The following is a 21319-nucleotide window of genomic DNA, read 5'->3' on the forward strand; positions in this document are numbered from 1 at the left end:
TAATTGTGTTTCTAGGTTTTTTTCTGAACTAGAACACTATGATTCCATTAACTTGCAAGCTTAGCTGGATCGTCAGGTGCATAGACACATACAAAGTCCCGTTCGTCCTCAAGCCAAAAGAGCTTGGCTCATGCGCACCGAAAACCGCTAGAGCGTGTGCTACCTTATTACATCAACTGGGACCAAATTCCACTGCTACAGAATTGAAATCTGTGCTAAGGAAGATACAAAGGTCCCTGTAGATGATTCCTTCCGGCGCCCTGCCATACTCATTGCTCTTCAGTGCATGAAATGTAGAAGCATGCACAGCGGCAGCACAGGCGGTAGCAGAATGGGCTATAATGAATGGTGTATTTGAGTCTGACTGATCAAACGCTGGTTCGTGTTTCTAGATTGTCTAGCTAAGGGCTGGATTTGTTTAGCTGGAACACAAATCACGATCAGATGTACCTATTAGGATGATTTCGTGTCCCTGCTAGCTATTTCTAATTTTGTAGCTATTCCTTCAGGGTACATGATTACATTACATTACAAGTTGAAAAACTGTGCAAAGTGAAAGTTGGCACTAAAGCGGATTGCTTTTTTTGATCTCCACAGAAATTTCAGTAATAATATGTTCCACTCATTTTGTTACTAAAAGCTGGGATGATTTTTACACTTTGTTTTATTTTAGTAATTCCCATGCTCACCTGATATTCTCCTCATCACCTTTCCATTTTGACAAATTTATCATCTCGAAGTTTATGCATAATGATGAAATATTCTATGGTAGTATGTCAAATGCAGTTTAGTATATTCCCGTTGGTTCTGTAGTGATTTTTAGTTCCGGCCATTTTCTTTCTAATTTTATTTTAAGAGAAGTGGAATCATAGACTAGGACGAGCAAGGATTTGTTTCTCCCGTTGCAACGCATGGGTCCTTTTGCTATCTCTTCCTAATAATAAAGCACGGATTGGGTCTGCGGATTCACCGTCACAATACGTTTTCTTCCTGTGAATTTACGCTTTCGGTTTGAATTTAAACGTATAAGCGAGGTGGTACTAATATTTTCATGTGTTAGCGTTCGTTCGTACATCGCCCAGGTGTCCATGATAAAACTCTCTGGTTCGGTCACTTGGGCCTGAAATTTCATAATAACCACGTACAGGCAGCTATCCCAGCCCAGCTAACTGGCCGCAAATAACATGGGCCTTCCCTTATGGGCTGCATGCACGAGAGTGGGCTTCCTTATATTAGATCATAGAGAAAGAAAAAAAATACATTACTGTGGAGAATCGAACATTAGATCTCATCTATTTCTTTGGGCTACAACTACCAACTGAGATAAACATCCCCTTGATGAATAGTCCCACCTCGCGATTTTAAGGACACACATACCGGTTAATATAGCCAAATAATTAACAAACAGACGTGAAAAGGGAAGAGCTAAATAAGCGGATGGGCCAATTAAGGAAAGGAATGTGGCTAAATAGATGCGGCTAATTCAAAGGAAGGATTGTGGTGGGTGGGCTCAGCACAATATTTAAATGGATGGGATCCTTAATTAATATAAGGCACGGGAAAACGGAAGTAAGAAATTATGTGAGGCTAATAAGTAAAAGGAATGATTTAATAAGAAAGGATTTAACAAGGAAGGATTTAAACGGGCGGAATCAGGATTGTGTGAGGCTAAAAAGGAAGGTTTGAGGGTGCACACAACGATATTTATGGAGGAACGAAAATGAGCACGGCAAAAATAACAAAATAATTTTTAATTAATGTTGTATTTGTACGACTAAAATATTAATGATTTTATTTCTTTATACTAAGATTTTTACTCTTGCCGGTTTGAAATATCAATTAACATACTAGGAGCATTAAGTCCACAAAATTATAAGTTGGTGGGCAAGAGAGACTCACGAAGCTTTGTGATACAGTATGATGATCAAACCCATATTTCTGGGATTAATAATGTTAAGCTACATGAAAACAGAAAAAACAAAAAATATCAACAAGCCCAATAATAAAAGCAAATCTCATGCTACTGAGCCCCAAGTATATCCATTATCCTCTTCCATAAATAATATTAATGTGTCAATCAATCGTGTGATCTCATTATTTATGTTTCTTATTAATATTAATTTTATTTATATAGATAAGTCGGTACATCTTCTCCTTAAAAATTTATGACATCTGTATCATCTTTTCATAATTGAAACACGTGTTTTTAGGTCCTCTGGAGCTTGCTACCTACTATTTTTGTTTTGTAGAATTGTTTGTGTAAAATCCCAGCATTTCCACTTTATTATTTTTTGTTTTGTTAATATTGTGTGACAACGACATGGGTCGATGACAAGTGGTTCTCACCAGGCACCCAACACATGCCGACACCACCTCTACAACCATGATGAAATATATTTCAAGCTGTGATAAAAGATAACCAGTTCTATTTTAAATTAGAATATGATGATGAATTATAGCTCTATATAAATAAATTTGAAATCCATCTGGAATTAGCATATAAATTGTTATTGTGTTGGTCTACGGATTTTGGTGAGCATTAAATTTCACATGAACTATCATTATGCTTTCCCAATAATTCTAACTAAATTTAAATACACTTCAATTATGTCTCCCGTTGCAACGCACGGGTATTTGTGCTAGTAGAATTAATAGAAATCAGAGAGGAAGGCTCTCTTTTGCTTAAAAAGGGTGTAAGTTCATTAAATTTGCAATTTGGGTAAGTCGGTTTTGTGGAAGGAGGAACGGTCGGACGAAAAAAAAGCTGGAGGAAGAAAAAAAAATGATGGTTGGATCTTAGTCTATCGGCATAGAAAATAAAATAAAGGCCCTGAATAATTTTTAGGCAGCTTACACATATCTGCTGCCTAAATAATATAGTAGGGACCTTTTTTTATTTGTTTTGGTATATTGGGTGCTATGACTCTCAAGTGTAAACCATATAAGCCAAGCGCGTATTTGGTTACTCCCAGATTTTTAACTGAAAAAACTGGTCATATGCAACCCTGCAAGTACTTGTTCTGTTACCTCCATACACGCGGGGTTCCTTGCGCAATCCACGCGGGTCCACAGGTATCACATTTGCCGGGGTGTAACCCCGGTCCAACCGTTCGTACGAGACCTGAGGCGAACTCCCGGCGGCGGAGAAGCCCAATGGGAACTCGACGATGTGGATGAGGACAGTACCCAGGGATATTTTCACTAAAATTTGAATTATCAAACTCATCTCATGCGCGTAAAGCAGAAAAATCCTTTGCGATGCACACAATCATTCAAAAAGAACGGTGTTCGACGGCAGCACGCGCAAAGTTTCCCTCCACATTTAAAATAATTTGGCCTACCAACGAAATATCTACCCCCTCCCCACCCCTTTTCTCCCCGACCACAAGTCACATTTCCCCTGTTTCCCCTTCCTTCCTTCCGAAGCTATAGACACTTTCTCGCTTGCTTCCTCGCTCTCGCCGTATCGCATCCTACTTCCGGGGTTAGCAATTCAGCATGGTCTTCTTCAATGACCTCTCCAACGGTTCCTCCTCCGACGACTAATTTTTCAGCACCCAGGTATACGTCTCTTCTCTCTCTCTCAGGTTATGACTTGGAACGAAGGATTAACCCGACGGTCAATTTGAGTCATTTCTTCCTCTTGTAGCTCTCTAGGACCATCAGTTGCAATGAATGGAGCGGGTGGCTGAAGATCTGCCTGCTCGTTGTTATCATCAATATCTATGCGTGAAGCTAGTTGCGTTCGAATATGTGGACAGTGGGAGGAAGTTTCTGGCATGTGCAGAGAAGGTTACACTAGTGCAGAACCGGGCTATAGCACCAGTTCGTAAGGCAACCGGCACTAAAGGATGGGGACTAAAGGTCCCCCATTTTAGTACCGGTTTTGCACGAACCATCGCTAAAGGGCCACCACATGGCACATGCCAGCACCAGGGGCGGGGAGCCCTTTAACCGGTACTAAAAGGTTTGGTGGCTTTTGATATTTTATTTATTTTCCCTTTAATTTTGTGTTTTCCATTTAATTTAGAGATTCTTTTTCATTTATTTAATATAAAAACTCTTGCATCTCATATCATCACCAACAACAACACTAGTTAATAATCATCATATATATATAGTCATTACCACTATTTTTATCATCATTATTTAATCACCACCAACAGTAGCTTAAAGAAGAAACATTCACTTGTACAAAAAGCAAAGATATCATCGAGTTCAACATGGTCATGAGATTATTTATAAGCATTCATAACTAAGACCACAAAAGCAAATCACTAATATTTAAGTTCATGATGAAACACGGGCATGAGACGACAAGTACTAATAGCGGGAACTAGCTAATCACTCCTACTGCTCTCTCTCAGGTAAAATGGCATAAAACATGTGTAGCTCTCCTGATTCATCATATTGGAGCATGCAGATGAATCTGTCTCCTAATCGTGGGTTGCGCTTCTGATTGTTGCCCCCAAGTACTTCTCTGCGACCAGTCACAATTTTTCTCCAGTCTTTCACTATTAAGCATTCATCGGTTCTAGAAATCCTGAATGCACTCGTGTGCAATGTAGGATGTCTTGGCCGTAAGCTAACAATTGACAGGCGACCGTTAGTCGAGATCAACTGAGGTACAAATATCATCGGCAGTCCCTTTTGAAAAATATAGTATAGTAATATACTTAGCAATAAAGTTTAGCTTAAAATAATGTATGCAAAAGATGCAACGAGGACAAATAGTAAAAATCTTACCATCTTTCCTAAATACATGTGACCGTAGTTCAATAGGAAAACTGTTGGTCGCACGTTTTGATCACTAAGATTTGCATGTCTAGGAAAATAATTTCTCTTGACAGCATCAAGATACTCAAGCCATGAAACATATTGACTTATCTCCTCGCAGTTTAATTCAGCCCCAGGACAGTGGAAGGTCATGTCTACCAAGCGCCGGACATGTTTGCTTAAATAGAAATAAGTTGTCAATAGAAATTAGTTGTCAACTATTTTTTAAATAAACAATATCGAAGACATAATATGGTTGAGAAACACTCACATAATGGTAGAACTGGAGGCGTCTGCCACATCGACCCAAATATCGGTATTACCTTCAATATCATCTTCCGGATGAATATAAAAAATGATAACCATATCAGACTCGAATACATAAGCCTTGCATAGTGCTTGCCAAGTTTTGCATTCAAAATAGGTGTAGGTGAATGCATTGTATAATTTTGCATGGAAAGTATAACCATGCTCGGTCTTCAAATAAACTCTCTTTACCTCCATAGTTTTCATAGTACTGAAACCTATCTTATCCAATACAAAAATTCTTGCATGGCAGAGGATATGTTATAGTAGAATAGTAAAAAATTAAAACTATAAGTTGAAGCAAATGAAGCATATGCTTAATTAAGAAAAAAAAACTTGTCGTTGTGACTTATTGCATTCACTTCGAAGGTCTCATCCAGCTTGATGCTGAAGCGCCTATCATCAACTAGGAAATTTTTGTCGCACGTAACGCGCTTGTATTCGCAGTATTCGCACATAACGAAATCATTCTCGTCGTCAGACTTTTCCTATGTTCATATATAGTTGAAACATTAATTGATATAAATACTTACTAGCAGTTCTATTAATTCAACTAGCTAGTTCTATTAATTCAACTAGCTCTATTAATTCAACTACTAAGCACTTATTAAAAATAAACTAGTTCTAAGCTTCTTACTAAAATCTCATATATAGTAAACTTTTAAATCTTTTAATTAATTATTAGATCATCAAATCTCATATATATATATATATATATATATATATATGTGTGTGTGTGTGTGTGTGTGTGTGTGTGTGTGTGTGTGTATCTAGCTAATTCATCTAATTCATCTAACATCTGACATTAATATATCTACATTATTTTCTATTTAATTCATCTATGACATTAATATCTAACATTTCTAACATGCATTAATCTAACCTAGATTTATAAAAACTAAAAATAAAAAAAATAAAAAAAGATTATATATAACATGTACTACGGCGGCGATGGCCGGGGACGATTGACGGCGCGGCGACGGGGCAACGACGGGGACGGCCGGGCGCGGCGGCGCAGGAGGGCGGCGACAGGGTGAAGAGGCGACGGGGGGCGCGGCGGGGGCGGCGACGGGGACGGCCGGCTGCGGTAGGGGGGGGCAGCGACAAGGCGAAGGGGCGACGACCACGGGCGCGACGACGACGAGAAGAAGCAGATGGATGAAAAGTAACTGAAATTTCGTAAGTGCTATATATATAGGAGAGAATTTTAGTACTGGTTCGAGACACAAACCGGTACTAAATGTCAAATTTGGCCAGGCCAAACGGCGGGAAGCGACAACGTTTAGTACCGGATCATGGCTAGAACCGGTACTATAGACTACCCTTTAGTACCGGTTTGAGCCATGAACCGGTACTAATGGCTTACGTCCGGTGCGGCAAGTTTAGTCTCACCTCGGTAGCCGAGAGGCTTTCAGAGTCATTTAGCTCAAAACAAATCTGTAAATGCATGAAAAATAGCAAATTGTCTAGTTTGTACACGAGGTGCATCCAGTTTTTGCGGTAACCCTTCTCTACTTTTTCGCACATGCTATATGGGTGAAATGATGATACCATGCCAAGTTCCAACCTTTTCAGAGTTCATTTGTAGTGTTTTTCAATTTTAGGGTCATTTAGCTGAAAACAAATCTTTAAATGCATGAAAATTAGCAAATGATGTCACAAAGGTTTAAAAGTTTATGACGTGGCCTTGAATGGTGCATCCTAAACGCAAAAAATGTCTGGAGTTGTAATAAGGTTAAAACAATGAAATGCTGGTGTAACAGATGATTTTTGTCCGAAACCCTGATACTTCGAAAGATATTGTCCAGTTTGTACACGAGGTGCATCTAGTTTTTGCCGTAACCCTCTCTATTTTTTCGCACATGCTATGTGGGTGAAATGATGATACCATGCCAAGTTCCAACCTTTCAGAGTTCATTTGTAGTGTTTTTCAATTTCAGGGCCATTTAGCTCAAAACAAATCTTTAAATGCATGAAATATAACAAATGATGTCAGAAATGGTTGAAAGTTTATGACATGGCTTTGAATGGTGCATACTACACGCAAAAAATGTCTGGAGTTGTAATAAGTTTTAAAAAATGAAGTGCCGGTGTAACAGATGAGTTTTCGTCCGAAACACTGATACTTCGAAAGAGATTGTCCAGCATGTACACGAGGTGCATCCAGTTTTTGTCGTAACCCTCTCTACTTTTTCACACATGCTATGTGAGTGAAATGATGATACCATGCCAAGTTCCAACCTTTTCAGAGTTCCTTTGTAGTGCTTTTCAATTTCAGGGTCATTTAGCTAAAAACAAATCTTTAAATGCATGAAAAATAGCAAATGATGTCAGAAAGGGTTGAAAGTTGATGACGTGGCTTTGAATGGTGCATACTGAACGCAAAAAAAAGTTTGGAGTAAGTTTAAAAATATGAAGTGCCGGTGTAACAGATGAGTTTTCGTCCGAAACCCTGATACTTCGCAAGAGATTGTCCAGTTTGTACACGAGGTGCATCCAATTTTTGTCGTGATGTCAGAAAGGGTTGAAAGTTTGATGCTGGTGTAAGTTTTCGTCCGTGTAAACATGTAAAAATATACATCAAAAATACATTGATCATCAATGATCTTTTTGTGTAGAATCTAAATTGTCAATAGGAATCTACCCCGGTTTAAGAACCGGCGAAGACTCCTATTGCAGCCACAGATAATACACATAAAGTTCACTGAAGGCCAAGTGGTTGTGATAGTTTGAGAAGTAACATATTTATGGTCGTAAAAACCTTCTTAGCCGAGCGAGGTGGGACTAAAAAACAGCTGCAACTAAATAACTTTAGCACCGATTTGTGGCACGAACCGGTACTAAACGTGCTGGGTGGGGCCCCAACCTGACAAAAGCCTGCCACAGCCTCATTAGTACCGGTTCGTGGCATGAACCGGTACTAAAGTTTCTCCACGAATTGGTACTAATGATCGACGACCGCCTAGCCGTTTGAACCGGCACTAATGTGACCATTAGTGTCGATTCATCGGCAAACCGGTACTAACGTGCTGAACATTTTACCCTTTTTTTACTAGTGTTAGCCCCACTTTCGTTGTTACAAATCAGTTGTTAGATGCGATTCAAACACTGTCACTGTGCTATGTTATTGTGGACGTTAAGACAGTGTCACAGTTTATACCTAGTATCTAAAAATGTTGCCATCTCATCAGCGGCGCCATTAGAAAATTATTTCATACCGCATCAGCAGTTTGTGCAGCCAACTTTGATCCACACATCCGAGCAGCCAAACAGTAAAATACTAAATCTTTATGGCACGAAGGAACTGGGCATCAGAACAACTAGGTGCTTGGAGTTCGGGTCCCTGATTTTTTTCCGCTGCATCGGCTCGCCAGTGCAGGGCACCGGTGCCAAATGTAGCAACAGTTGTCTTTACACCAAATTTGGCATACACAATGGATGTCCTTAGTGCTATTAGTTCTATGTTACTAAATTTGTGAATGTACACATCTGTTAGTATCAATTTGATTTCATCCAAACACTGTCGCTATGCTGTTGCAGTTATATTTAACTTCCTCATAAAATATTCAATTTGTTATTTATAGTTCATGACTAAGAAATTGTAGCGTTGTTGTAGTTAATTATGGCTTTTGAAATTTCAGATTTTGGTTGTTGTCTCTGTAGCAATTAATTCATTTGCACATTGATCTTTTTGAGAAGATATGCCGTTATTAACCTGTTTCTTCAGTCTATGAAAATATGTCTATGCTTATTTTCTATGTTTCTACAAACCCATTTCTCTTTCACTTGTTACTGATCTAGTTTTAGATATTATAGGATGAACGAAAGTGTTCTTACCTGGAGTGGGTTGATCAAGAGTGGCCATAGTCTTTAAAGATGTGTTTAGCAAAGCTCTGGAGCATGTATAAGGAAGGGAATATAGGTATGCTTAGAGAAAGTGTTGTCAACGATGAAGAAGTGAAGATGCAGGATAAAAAGCGGGGAATGGAGAATGAGCTCAGATTTTTTAAATCACACTTTGCTAAGATGGTGTTGGCGAAGGAGGAGTCACTTTTCCTGTTGGCCAGTGTGAAACAGGTTCTTACTGAACTGAAAGCAGAGGTGGATAAGACGAGTCTGGATGATTTCGCTTAGGAAAATGAATATATTGTTCAAATATTGTTCTCATGAAGGTGAACTAGCTATATGTTGTACTGTGTTGTTTTCAGGTTGCTATCATACTGTGATAAGATGTATTTATGTGCGTGATATGAAATTGGCAAACAACTGTTCGATTTGAAATGTGAATTTGCGTAATACTGAAATTATTAATTATAAACTAATAAACCTGCTAAATGGGTCAAGAAACTTTGCAAATGATTCTAGCAGTAAAAGCGCTTGTCATGGACAGCCCGATGCCATACATTATAGGTTATAAATAGATTTGATTTGCAGATGTGGATAGCATTGCCCGTCTAGCTCAGTCCGTAGAGCGCAAGGCTCTTAATCTTGTGGTCTTGGGTTTGAGCGCCAAGGAGGGCGTCAATTTTTTTTTCATTTACGTTATTCATTTAATTGGACAAAATTACTTGAAGTTGCTTTAGAAAACTTTCCATATATCTTTTTCCTTTAAAGCTACAAGTTCAATGTTTCATATTGGTTTAATAAATGACCCCACTTTATCGTTGACTACGTGGAATAAGGCCGAAAAATGCAAACCAGGGATATGCGTCATAAAAGTCAAAGTTAAAACGCGGATATTTAAAGTTGTTCTGCATCTTGATGTCCCACTAGGACTCACTTAAAAAAATGCACAACAAAAAATCCTTCTGAATTGGATTAATCTCAGAATTTTGAAAAACCGGATGAGTCGAATATTGTGAGAACCTAAAATCATTGCAAGTCTGGACACATTTTGGTCGAAGACAAGAGGTTTGCAAGGTGAACTACCACTGCTTCCTTGTTGTATTATCGACAACGAAGATCTTAGGTACAAAAAATAAAAAATTGGGGGAAGCTCTAATCAAAACACATGTGATGCCATCGTGGACACCATCATTGCCAAGAGGTTTGTACTTTGTACCGTGAGAGACCACCACTACCAAGATAATCAGACGTTTTATGATATCAAAACACCTTAGATTTTCGTCCACAAAGAAAGATGTATGAGACAGCCCTGAGTTTTTCCCTCCTGGAATAGTAGATGCCATTACGGCCGAGACGTTGGTATGTGTTGGGTTTGATTTTTCGTGGCGTGTTGGCTCTGTTGGGCACTCTGGAGTTTGTTGCATCCATCATCCGTTTGTTTTTGTTTGCTTCCCCTCACCTGATTTCACTCACATTTTCCATTCTTTCCTTGCCTTTGTTTTACGGAGTTGCAGGAAGAATTTGGGAGCGAGGAGAGGCTAGAGGATGCATGAGAGGGCGAGTTCACAAGATTCTTGCTAAGGTTGCAACATAATCCGAAAAGCATCGGAACCCAAACATAAAGCACTTATATTTTGCAACACAAGAAGGAACAAAACCCCAAATTTAGTTGACCAGACATAAACAGGTTAAAAAAGGACTGGCAAAAAAAAAACAAAGTGTTGATGAAAATACAGCACAAGGGGTGCGCCTATTTCTTGTCCTCAATGATATTTGAGTTGTTCCATTTTGTTCTTGACCTCCCCACCTTCTCGATGTCATTTGTATTCCATTTGATCTTATTTGCTTAATTAAGAATAGTTGTCATTTCAATTATAATACATACCACTTTGTTGGTTGATAGCTTGATGTCATGCATACACATCACTCGTGGTGCGTGTATGTGTCTCTTGTTATGTTATTGCAAACGAAATGCATGTAACATTTTTATGCCTAGTATATCCCCACAACCAGATACATATATACGCTTCCACTATCCCGCATAGAGAATGAATCTCGGCCACGCTAAAAGTACACATTAATTCAGAATCTACGAGGAAGAGTAGGAGGGGGGATGCAGTATGGCTAGTCTTGGTCACCCAGACCAACTTTCTCCGGATATCTGCGTTGCCTTGCCTTGCTCATACACCAAACTGAAGGCCGAGACTACATAACACAACTGTATGTATTGTAAATTATTCCACGGTAGCTATATATAAGTTGACTAAATTGAATAAATTAAATGTCTAACATGAAAGATACCATCAGGTGGATGTTGACATCTGATGGTGTCTTCACTATAAAATCTTTTTTACAGACAACTTGTTATTGTGTACTTTTAGCCTGGCTGACATCTGACGATACAGTAGCTTCCAACAGAAATGTATGTGGAAAATACAAGTTGCTCCTAAAATTAGAGTGTTTTTTGGCTGAAGGTTGGATAGGTAAACAAATGTTTTGCCCTTTGTGGCATGTTCGATTTTTTTTTTCGTTGCTAAATTGGTTTGGAGTTTGTTCAAATGTGCTTTCGAGTTGAGAAATCTTCCTGACACTTAAACACTTGTTTTGGTGTTTGGATTAAAAGTTTTTCGAAGATAAATAAGAATCTGATATTGGTGGGGGTTTCTGCCATCTTCTGGACTATATGGAGATGCATGAATAATATTGTGTTTGAGACAAAACACAATTATGATCCTATTATTCACATCAATTTGATATGTCATTGTATATCTTATTGGGCCATTCTGTATATAAAGGAAATTGAAGGGTCCTGATGATGGGGGGTAATAGTCATACAACATGTGGGAAATGAGGTGCATAGAGCTCATGTCATACTAGACTCGTGCTTTGTAATTTTTCTGGAGGCTGACCATTGCTTGGTGTTGTCCTTCCTCTAGATGCTGATGCCTGACTTGGTTCTATCTTCTGTATTTGTAGTTGTGGTTGGGCTCTAGGTTTGGTGCTGGTAGTTTCTGATGTTGATGAGTTTAGAACTATGGTGGTTTATGTAATGTTTATGTGTGCCTCTATTTGTGGCGTTGGAGGCTAGATATTCATCTGGTGAGCTGGTTTTCTTTCAGATGTTTTGCCGCTTGGTTTTTGGTGGAGCTGTTGTTGGGTGTTAGGGAATTTTCAAGGTGGACCCACAAACCTCCGCTTCCGTCTAGACCGTGTTGTCCAGACCGCCGGAGCCATCCACGCGGGCCTGTATCGGTCCGCGGGGCGGTCCGGACGAGTTTTTTCCTACAAAATGAAGACAAATGGGGGGAGCTTTGCGGGAGTCTAGACATCAGACACGTATGACTCCGACACCCCAGGCCCACCCAAAACCCTTCCCGGACCCTCTGCCTCCATCCTCCCCATTTTCTCTTCTTTCTTCTTTCTCTCTTGCCTTCGCCGCCGCTCCACCACCCCGTCCGCCACACCACACCTTGCTCATGGTCCTCACATATGATGAGCATGGTGGGTTCTTCGACCATGTTCCCAGGCCGGTCGACGGCGTGCCTAGTCCCGACGACATTGTTGGCCCACCGCCGTACAACTTCACGTTCAACAGGTTAGGGGTGCTTGTCCCGGCCATCTTGATCTCTCCATGGATTGAGAAGGGAACAAGTCAGTCATCACTTCTTTGTTAATACTATATGAAAACGGATGCCAGATTTGCTCAATGTACATTCGTTGCTGATATTTGTTTGGGTTTCAGTTATGCATGGGCCGAATGGAAGTCCGTCCCCGATGTCGCAATTCGAGCATTCTTCAGTCCCTGCAACCGTGAAGAAACTGTTCAATCTGCTTCGGGATTTCCTGACCAAAAGAGACGCGTGGGCTGGGACCTTCAAAGGCGTCGTGCAAACCAGAACTGAACCGAGGACAGATTGTCCAGGTAATTTGTCAAGTTCAGCATAGGACCTGGCTTGTTTTGTATTCTGTCTGTGAGTTGTCTGCTTATCCATTAAAGTTGTGAAATGTGCAGAGCAACTCCCGACGCCGACGAGGATCCGTCAGACGGAGGCGAACGAGGAGGCGAAGCTGAGCTCGTTCCAGCAGGAGATCGTGCAGCTGGCGGCGGTGCTGTACGGAGACCACCAGCTGAGCAGCCTGCAGCAGAGGATCAGGGAGAGGATGAACGTGAGGGAAGGGACCTCCTACATGAGGAGCGCCGTGCGGCGCTTCTTCGAGGCCGGCATGTCGGCCAAGAGAATGGGCGTCGCCGACGACGAGCAGATCGTCAAAATGATGCCCTCCCTCACCACCAGGACATCCAGTGCGGACCAAGATAATCTTCCGTAGAGAGCACACATACACACATGCATAGGAAATTGATTGGTGTTGGGGAATTTTTGGAAAATGTTTAGAAACAGCCGGATGAATTCTTGGCCTCGTCAGCCGCGTCCGTCACCGTGCGATCGCACGCAACCGTGGGGCGCAGAGTGCTCTCTGTCCCCCACGTAAAGTAACTTCACCTATCGTGACGTCTGAAGCTGACTGGCACCATGATTGTTTAACAATTTCCTCATACTTCTTTCTCACACGTAGAGCTTGGCCACGTACCTACACATGTACGTGACTAGTAAGCATCGAAACTTCTTGACGTTGATTATGGGTGTTTGTTGAATTTGGTACTAGCATGCTCATGGATTCATGATTGTTTGGATATAGCAATGCTTAGAGTAGTGTTCTTGACGTCTACGTCGTCCCCATAACAGCCGTCGAAGCATATCCGTCATCATAGCTTCATCACAACAGTCGGGTTGTCGTCGCAGCATCGTCAAAACAACCATGTCATCATCACGGCACTGCCACAGGTGGGAAGCACGCCGTCGTAGCAGTCGGGCCTTCGTTGGAGCGTCGTCGCGATCATCGAAGCAGGCCGTCGTAGCAGTCGGGCCTTCGTCCGAGCAACGCCGCGATCATCGAAGCACACCCTCGTAGCATGGTCATGATCGATCGAAGCACGCCGTCGACGCGGTTCATCGCAACATCACTGCGGCTGTCACAACATCATCAAAGGATCCAGGTTGTTGACGCAGCGTCGTCGCAACCGTTGAAGCACCCGCCGCGGCCGTCTCAACATAATTGAACCAAACAGGTTACCGTTGTGGCACCGCCGCGGCCGTCGAAGCATAAACACCATCATAGCGTCACCGGAGCAACCAGGTTGTTGTTGTAGAATCGCCGAAACAGCCGTGCCATCATCGCGGAACTGCCACGGCAGGAAAGCTCGTCGTCGCCGCAGTCGGGCCTTCCTCGGAGCATCGCCGCAATCATCGAAGCACGCCGCTGCATCATCGACGCGCCGTCGCGTTTCGTTGCAAATCATCGTGGCAGCCAAAGCACGACATCACATCGTAGGAGCCGGGTTGCCATTGTAGCATAGTCACAGTTCTCGAAGCACCCTCACGGCCGTCGCAACATCATTTGAAGTTGACAGGTTGCCGTCGTGGCTCCGCCGCAGCTGCCAAAGCACGTCGTCGCGCCATCGCCACCGCTGCCGAAGCATGTCATCACAAACATCATTGAAACGGCCGTGATTTCATCGAAGGTGCCGGGCTGCCATCGCAGAGACCGTTGTCCAATGTCGCAGCACTGCTCGCGCCCTCACACTACACTCGCAACAGCCGGACCACCCCTCGCGATATCGTCGTCTCGGCTTGCAGCGCGTTTGGTCTCGTATGCAGCAGCCACCCCCGCCGCTGGTCTTTTGAAGCAGCTCATGTCGCTGCGTGAGCATGGACGTTTTTCTTTTTTTAGGGCAATGGCTGACTTGCTACTTAACTGATACTACTATACTACAGGAGCATAGATGACTCTGGGTCACGTATGCGTTGATGCGCTATACCAACTAGGCTACGTGGAGTCGCTACTTAGAGTATTACTAGTAGAGTCCTCATTGTCTCAAAAAAAAACTAGTAGAGCCCTCAAACCCTTAAACCCCTGAAAATAACCGCTTTTTTTACAGCTTTCGCCGAAAAAATGCCGTAGACTAGAACCTCTAAACCCTCAAACCCGTAAAAAAATTTAGAGGTCCAACCCTCAAACCAATTTGCAATCTGTAGAAGTAGGGGTTGAGGGGAAAATCTCCCCCCAACCCACACTCCTCCTTGTCGCTCGCTCCGAGCCCACGCGGGAGCCAACCGCTCCTCCTCCCGCCCGCGTCCCGCCGCACTCCTCCTCGTCGCCGGCCATGGAAGGCCCCGCCGCCGCCGCGCCCCCGCCCGCCGCGCCCGCCGCTCCCGGCCCGCCCGCCCCGGCGCCCCCTGCCCCCGCCCGCCCAACCGTCACCGACGTGGTGGCGGCGACCCACGTCGGGGCGAAGCGGCAGCGGGCGGGCCTCGCGGCGCCTCCTCCCGCCTCCCAGCCTCCCGCCCCGGCCCCCGTCTCCGCCCCGGCGCCTGCCCCCGCCACGGCCCCGGTGCCCGCCCCCAAGAAGAGCCGGCCGAAGGCGGCCGGCCATGGGCCTCGAGGGGCCGCCAAGGTCGTCGGCTCATGCCCGGCCGTGAAGAAGCCGCGGAAGAAGCCCGCCGCCGCGGCCGCGGCCCGCCCGCCACCATCGCTGAACCTTCTCCCGCCGCGCACGAGGTGCTCGAGGAAATGGCAACCCCATCCTCATTCATGGACCTCCTCCAAAACGCGGAGGTGGACCTCGGAGCTCCGCCTCTAGACCCCTTTAGGGTTGGCGACGACTTGGAGGAAAAGGAGGAAGATGAGGAGGATGAAGGGGATGACGAGGAGGAGGTGGCCGAGATAGGGGTGGAGGCATTCACCGCCGCTTCCCGCCCACACGCTCGATCGACAAACTACACCGAGGCGGAAGATGTCCTCTTGGTTCGTGCTTGGGCAGCTGTGGGAATGGATGCTACCACCGGCACCGATCAAACCGGTAAACTCTATTGGCAAAGGATCGAGGACGTCTATTGTAGGATCAAGCCGAAGACTAGTGGGTTCATCCATCGCACTTACCGGTCGCTTCAAGGCCGGTGGGAGTTGATCAAGCCCGCTTGTTCTCGTTGGACTGCGGCCATTGGCCAAGTGATGGATGCACCACCTAGTGGAACCGTGGAGAGTGACTATGTGAGTACATATTTCTTCACTATTTTGATTATGTGTCTGCACTATGCTATTGGTGGGTTCTTATGTGATTTATGTGTGGTTGATAGGAGACAATTGCCGGCTTGAGGTACAAGGAGATGGCCGCTTCCAAGGGCAAGCCATTCCCATTTAAGCATGTTTGGTCAATTCTTCAAACCTTTGACAAGTGGAAGTTGAGGGATCAAGAGACCGCACCCAAGAAGTCGGCAATGCTAAGGATGGACGATAGTGAAGATGAGGAGGAGAGGAACGTGGGCAAGCCCGAGGGAAACAAGAAGGGCAAGCTAAGGGTGAAGATGGAAGAAGAGGCGTCAAGCCTAAGGGAGAAGATGGACCACATGATGAAGGCAAGAGAGGAATTGACAACGAAGACATTGGAGATGAAGCTTCTTATCACCGAGAAGAAGAAAGAGGTCAAGCTTGCACAAGTTGAAGCAAAACGTGAAGAAGCAAAGCGCAAGGCCGAGTTGGAGGAGAGGATGATCAAGCTCAAAGAGGCAAAGGTATAGAAAGAACTCATTGTGGAAGAGAAAGAGCACATGATGATGTCCAAGAAGGACATGGATCAAGAGCAATTGCAATGGTGGAAGGACTACAAGGAGGACATCGCCGAGAGGAAGAGGATGTTCCGTGTTGCGTCCTCTACTTTTCGAGGTGACACTCCGATGAGTAGTTGTGGTGATGGCGGTGTGTACGACTCCACCGGTGCCGATGGAGATGCTTGATGGAGCCCGCTTGTGGTCTAGGAGATGGCGCCGAGGTGCAACTTTTGGTGATGGTGCCGATGAGAGGAGGAAGATGATGATTTTGTGATGTAAACTATTAAACCATGCATCAATGATTGTCATTTGATAGTTTGTTTGGAAGTTGATTGTGTTCTTGTTGTCATAAATTGTGAGTTCTCAAATGATAGATTTAAATGTTAGGGTTGAGGCAAAGACTAGAACCCTCAAATCCAACCCTTAAAGCAGTTTACGGGTTGGGTTTGAGGGTTCTAGTATTTGCCCCTATTTTTGAACCCTTAAAAATGTCAAAAAGTGGCACTTCTCAATCCTTAAAAGTGCTTTAAGGATTTGAGGGTTTGAAGGTTCTACTAGTAATGCTCTTAGGGCATTAGTTAAAACGGGCCGGACTCGCGTGGATCGGACGGTTCACAAGATGGACAGGTCGAACCAATCGAGTGGCTGGCCACCCGGCTGATCAGCCGGATGACGCCGCATCCGCCATTTTTTTTACTAGTACTACACATAGAAGATCAGCCAGCGTATGTAGCGTAGCCAGTACCATACGGTGTGCTCGTGCTATATGGGATGGAAGTGCTGTAGGATGGATGGATTCGGCAATACATGGGCGGTAAAAAAACCAAACATTCGTTCTATGTGGTATACAAGCAATGCATCATTGCCCCTGTCACAGGCCGAATATGTTGAGTGAACCGCCGCGTCACGAAGCAAGTCCTGACCATCAAGCAGGGGAAATAGTTCATCCTGACCATCACCGTGGAGTCACTGGCTGGTTGTGACTACAAACCTAATTAGCAATGCTAATTAACATGTTGATCTAAAGCCATGACAAGTCAGGAGGCTAGGACCCCATTCCCCGCTCGGTTGGCACCTGGTACACTACACAGAGCTCTCCGGTGCGTTGGCCACCTGGGTTTTAAAATATATATATGCAGTGTATGTAGAATTGATTTGCAACTTTGCCGAGTATTGCCCGTCTAGCTCAGTTGGTAGAGCGCGAGGCTCTTAACCTTGTGGTCTTGTGTTCGAGCCCCAAGGTGGGCGTCCAATTGTTTTTCATTTACCTTACTCATTTAATTGGACTGAATTACTTGAAGTTGCTTTACAAAACTTTCTACCCTTTTCCTTCAAATTTACAAGTTCAATGTTTCATATTGGTTTACTAAATGACCCCACTTTATCGTTCACTACGTGGAATAAGGCCGAAAAAACGCAAACTAGGGATATGCATCATAAAAGTCAAAGGTAAAACCAAGATATTTAAAGTTGTTTTCCATCTTGATGTTCCAGTGGGACTCACTTAAGAAAAATGCACAACAAAAAATCCTTCTGAATTGGACTAATCTCAGAATTTTGAAAAACCGGATGAGTCGAATATTGTGAGAACCTAAAATCATTGCACGTCTGGACACATTTTGGTCGAAGACAAGAGGTTTGCAAGGTGAACTACCACTGCTTCCTTGTTGTACTATCGACAACGAAGATCTTAGGTACAAAAGATATAAATTGGGCGAAGCTCTAATCAGAACACATGTGATGCCACTGTGGACACCATCATTGCCAAGAGGTTTGCAAGGTGAGCCCTCATTGATGTACCGTGAGAGACCACCACTACCAAGATAATCAGATGTTTTATGATAACAAAACACCACAGATTTTCTTTCAAAAAGAAAGATGTATGAGATAGCCCTGCGTTTTTCCCTCCTGCAACAGTAGATGCCATTACAGCTGAGGCGTTGATATGTGTTGGGTTTGGTTTTTCGTGGCGTGTTGGCTCTGTTTGGCACTCTGTAGTTTGTTGTTTCCATCATCCGTTGGTTTTTGTTTGCTTCCCCTCACTCGATTTCACTCACATTTTCCCTTCTTTCCATAACTTTGTTTTTTGGAGTTACTGGAAGCATTTGGGAGCGAGGGAGGCGAGAGGATGCATGAGAGGGCGAGTTCACGAGATTCTCGCTAAGGTTGCAACATAATCCCAAAAGCATCGGAGCCCAAACATAAAGCACTTATTACAACACAACAAGGAACAAAACCCCAAATTTAGCTGACCAGACATAAGCAGGTTAAAAAAGGGACCGGCAAAAAAAAAAACAGTGTTGATGAAAATACGACACAAGGGGTGCGCCTATTTCTTGTCCTCAATGATATTTGAGTTGTTCCATTCTGTTCTTGACCTCCCCACCTTCTCGATGTCATTTGTATTCCATTTGATCCTATTTGCTTAAGAATAGTTGTGGTTTCAATCATAATTCATACCATTTTGTTGGTTGATGTTGTGAATCAGGGGAATATTGAATAAATCTAGATTGGAAGATTGTCGAAGGAAGAACTGGAAGGGGAAAAACTGGAGCGCCTTATCCTCCAGCCTCCTCTCTCTCTGTATTCTATATGGATATGTCCTTTTTCATCTTAGCCTTGCCACTATTACATATTCACACATTTACACAACTCAACACTCCCCCTCAAGATGAGGTAAATGCATCATATAATCCCATCTTGCTACAATGGATAGAAAACATTCTATCTGGTAAGCCCTTAGTCAAGATGTCTGCAAGCTGGTTTGAGGAGCTCGCATATGTCATACAAATAATTCCTTGATCCAACTTCTCTTTAATAAAATGCCGATCAATTTCAACATGCTTTGTTCGATCATGTTGTACAGGATTTTGTGCAATATTAAGGGCTGCCTTATTATCACAATATAGCATCAATGGTTTAGTCTGATATAAACCCAGCTCCATCAAAAGGATTCGCACCCATAACACTTCACACACTCCATCTGCCATGGATCTAAATTCTGCCTCAGCCGTGGACCGCGCTACAACACTTTGCTTTTTGCTGCGCCATGTGACAAGATTACCTCCAACAAATGTACAGTAGCCTGATGTTGACCTTCTATCATCCAAAGAGCCTGCCCAATCTGCATCTGTATAACATTCCACCTGTAGATTTCCATGTGATGTATATAGTAGACCTCGACATGGACATCCCTTAAGATAGCGAATAATTCGGATCACAGCATCCATGTGGCGAGTCCGTGGATCATGCATAAACTGGATAACAACACTTACAGCAAAAGCAGTATCAGGACGAGTGTGTGAAAGATAAATCAATCGTCCAACAAGCCTTTGATAGCGTTCTCGATCCACGGGAGATCCGGCTTCACTAACTAGGCGATGATTTTGCTCAATGGGAGTGGGAGCTGGACGACATTTGGATAGCCCAGTTTCTAGTAATAAATCTAAAATATACTTTCTTTGACAGAGATAAATACCTTTTTTGCTCTGAGAGACCTCAATTCCAAGGAAATATCGTAATTGTCCAAGATCTTTCACCTCAAACTCCTTCGCTAGCCGCATCTTCAAGTGTTCTATTTCCTTAGTATCATCTCCTGTAATGATGATATCATCGACATAGACTATCAGTATAGCTAACTTGCTCATATTACGCTTATAGAACGAGGTATGATCAGCATTACTCTGATGATAGCCCATTTTAAGTAAGGATCTCCTAAAACGATCAAACCAAGCTCGAGGCGATTGCTTTAATCCATATAAGGATCGATGCAGCCGCAACACTTTATCCTTAGTCTAAGCAGTGTCAAAACCCGGTGGTATACACATATAAATTTCTTCTTGAAGATCCCCATGGAGAAAGAAATTTTTTACATCTAGTTGATGAAGATCCCAACCAAGATTAGATGCACATGATATTAAAGTTCGTACTGAACTCATCTTAGCAACAGGTGCAAAGGTTTCTTCGTAATCAATCCCATATGTTTGTGTGTATCCCTTTGCCACCAGACGTGCCTTATATCGCTCCACCTTGCCATCAGGGTTCTGCTTGATCGTATACACCCACTTGCAACCCACAGGCTCCTTGCCATGTGGTAGTTTTACGAGTTCCCATGTGTTATTTTTCTCCAAAGCCTTCTTTCCTCCAGCATTGCTTCCTTCCATTTAGGATGTTTAATGGCATCTCTCCAATCTGTGGGTATAGAGGTAGAGTCCAAAGAAGCAATGAAGGTCTTAAATGAGGGGCTGCAATTTTCATAAGAGATAAACTTAGCAATAGCGTGCTTATAACCCACACAATCCTTAAGACGTGCTGGTATGTCTCGATGTCTCACAGGTTTCCGTAAGGCGATAGGGCAATCATCAAGTGGAGATCTAGGAGCTGCAATAGGAATTTCAGTACCTTCCTCAGTCGTGTCATCAGTACAACCATCAACTAATGGAGAATCAGTAGGATCCATAGCATGTCCGCTACCTTCCTCTGTTTCTTCACGAGGCACTGAATCAAGAGGCAATGACATGTAACTTGTAGACAGAGGGTTGTCATGTTGTATAACTTGTTGAGGAGTAGGAGTGTCACATACCTCATGAACGGTTGAGCTGCTCCTACTCTCATTAGTACTCGCATTTTCCTCCCCCTCCGTTCCTTGATCTGGTTGAGATATATCTAGCAAAGGAATCAAAACTGAACCAATACGAACATCTCCCTTATCATAATTCTCCCCC

General features: G+C 43.3%; 1 protein-coding gene and 1 non-coding gene across 2 annotated transcripts; both read left to right on the top strand.

Annotated features, from left to right (window-relative positions):
• The first annotated feature begins 12404 nt into the window (after positions 1–12404).
• LOC123066719 (non-specific phospholipase C2-like) lies at positions 12405–13257 on the top strand. The gene is made up of 3 exons (XM_044489753.1): positions 12405–12579; positions 12671–12850; positions 12941–13257. The coding sequence occupies exons 1-3, from the start codon at positions 12405–12407 to the stop codon at positions 13255–13257; spliced, it is 672 nt and encodes a 223-aa protein (XP_044345688.1).
• Positions 13258–17770: 4513 nt separating this feature from the next.
• On the top strand, positions 17771–17843 carry TRNAK-CUU (transfer RNA lysine (anticodon CUU)). The gene has a single exon. It is a non-coding gene; the product is annotated as a tRNA-Lys (tRNA).
• Positions 17844–21319: the final 3476 nt, after the last annotated feature.

The sequence above is a fragment of the Triticum aestivum genome, chromosome 3B (genome assembly GCF_018294505.1).
Source record: "Triticum aestivum cultivar Chinese Spring chromosome 3B, IWGSC CS RefSeq v2.1, whole genome shotgun sequence".
Taxonomy (NCBI): domain Eukaryota; kingdom Viridiplantae; phylum Streptophyta; class Magnoliopsida; order Poales; family Poaceae; genus Triticum; species Triticum aestivum.

What these genes read in the sequence shown, in the direction of transcription:
- LOC123066719 (XM_044489753.1), top strand. Translation starts at nt 12,405, where the DNA reads ATGGTCCTCACATATGATGAGCATGGTGGGTTCTTCGACCATGTTCCC. An exon ending in ATGGATTGAGAAGGGAACAA is followed by an intron (nt 12,580 to 12,670) that starts GTCAGTCATCAC and finishes TTTGGGTTTCAG; the next exon opens with TTATGCATGGGCCGAATGGA. An exon ending in ACCGAGGACAGATTGTCCAG is followed by an intron (nt 12,851 to 12,940) that starts GTAATTTGTCAA and finishes TGAAATGTGCAG; the next exon opens with AGCAACTCCCGACGCCGACG.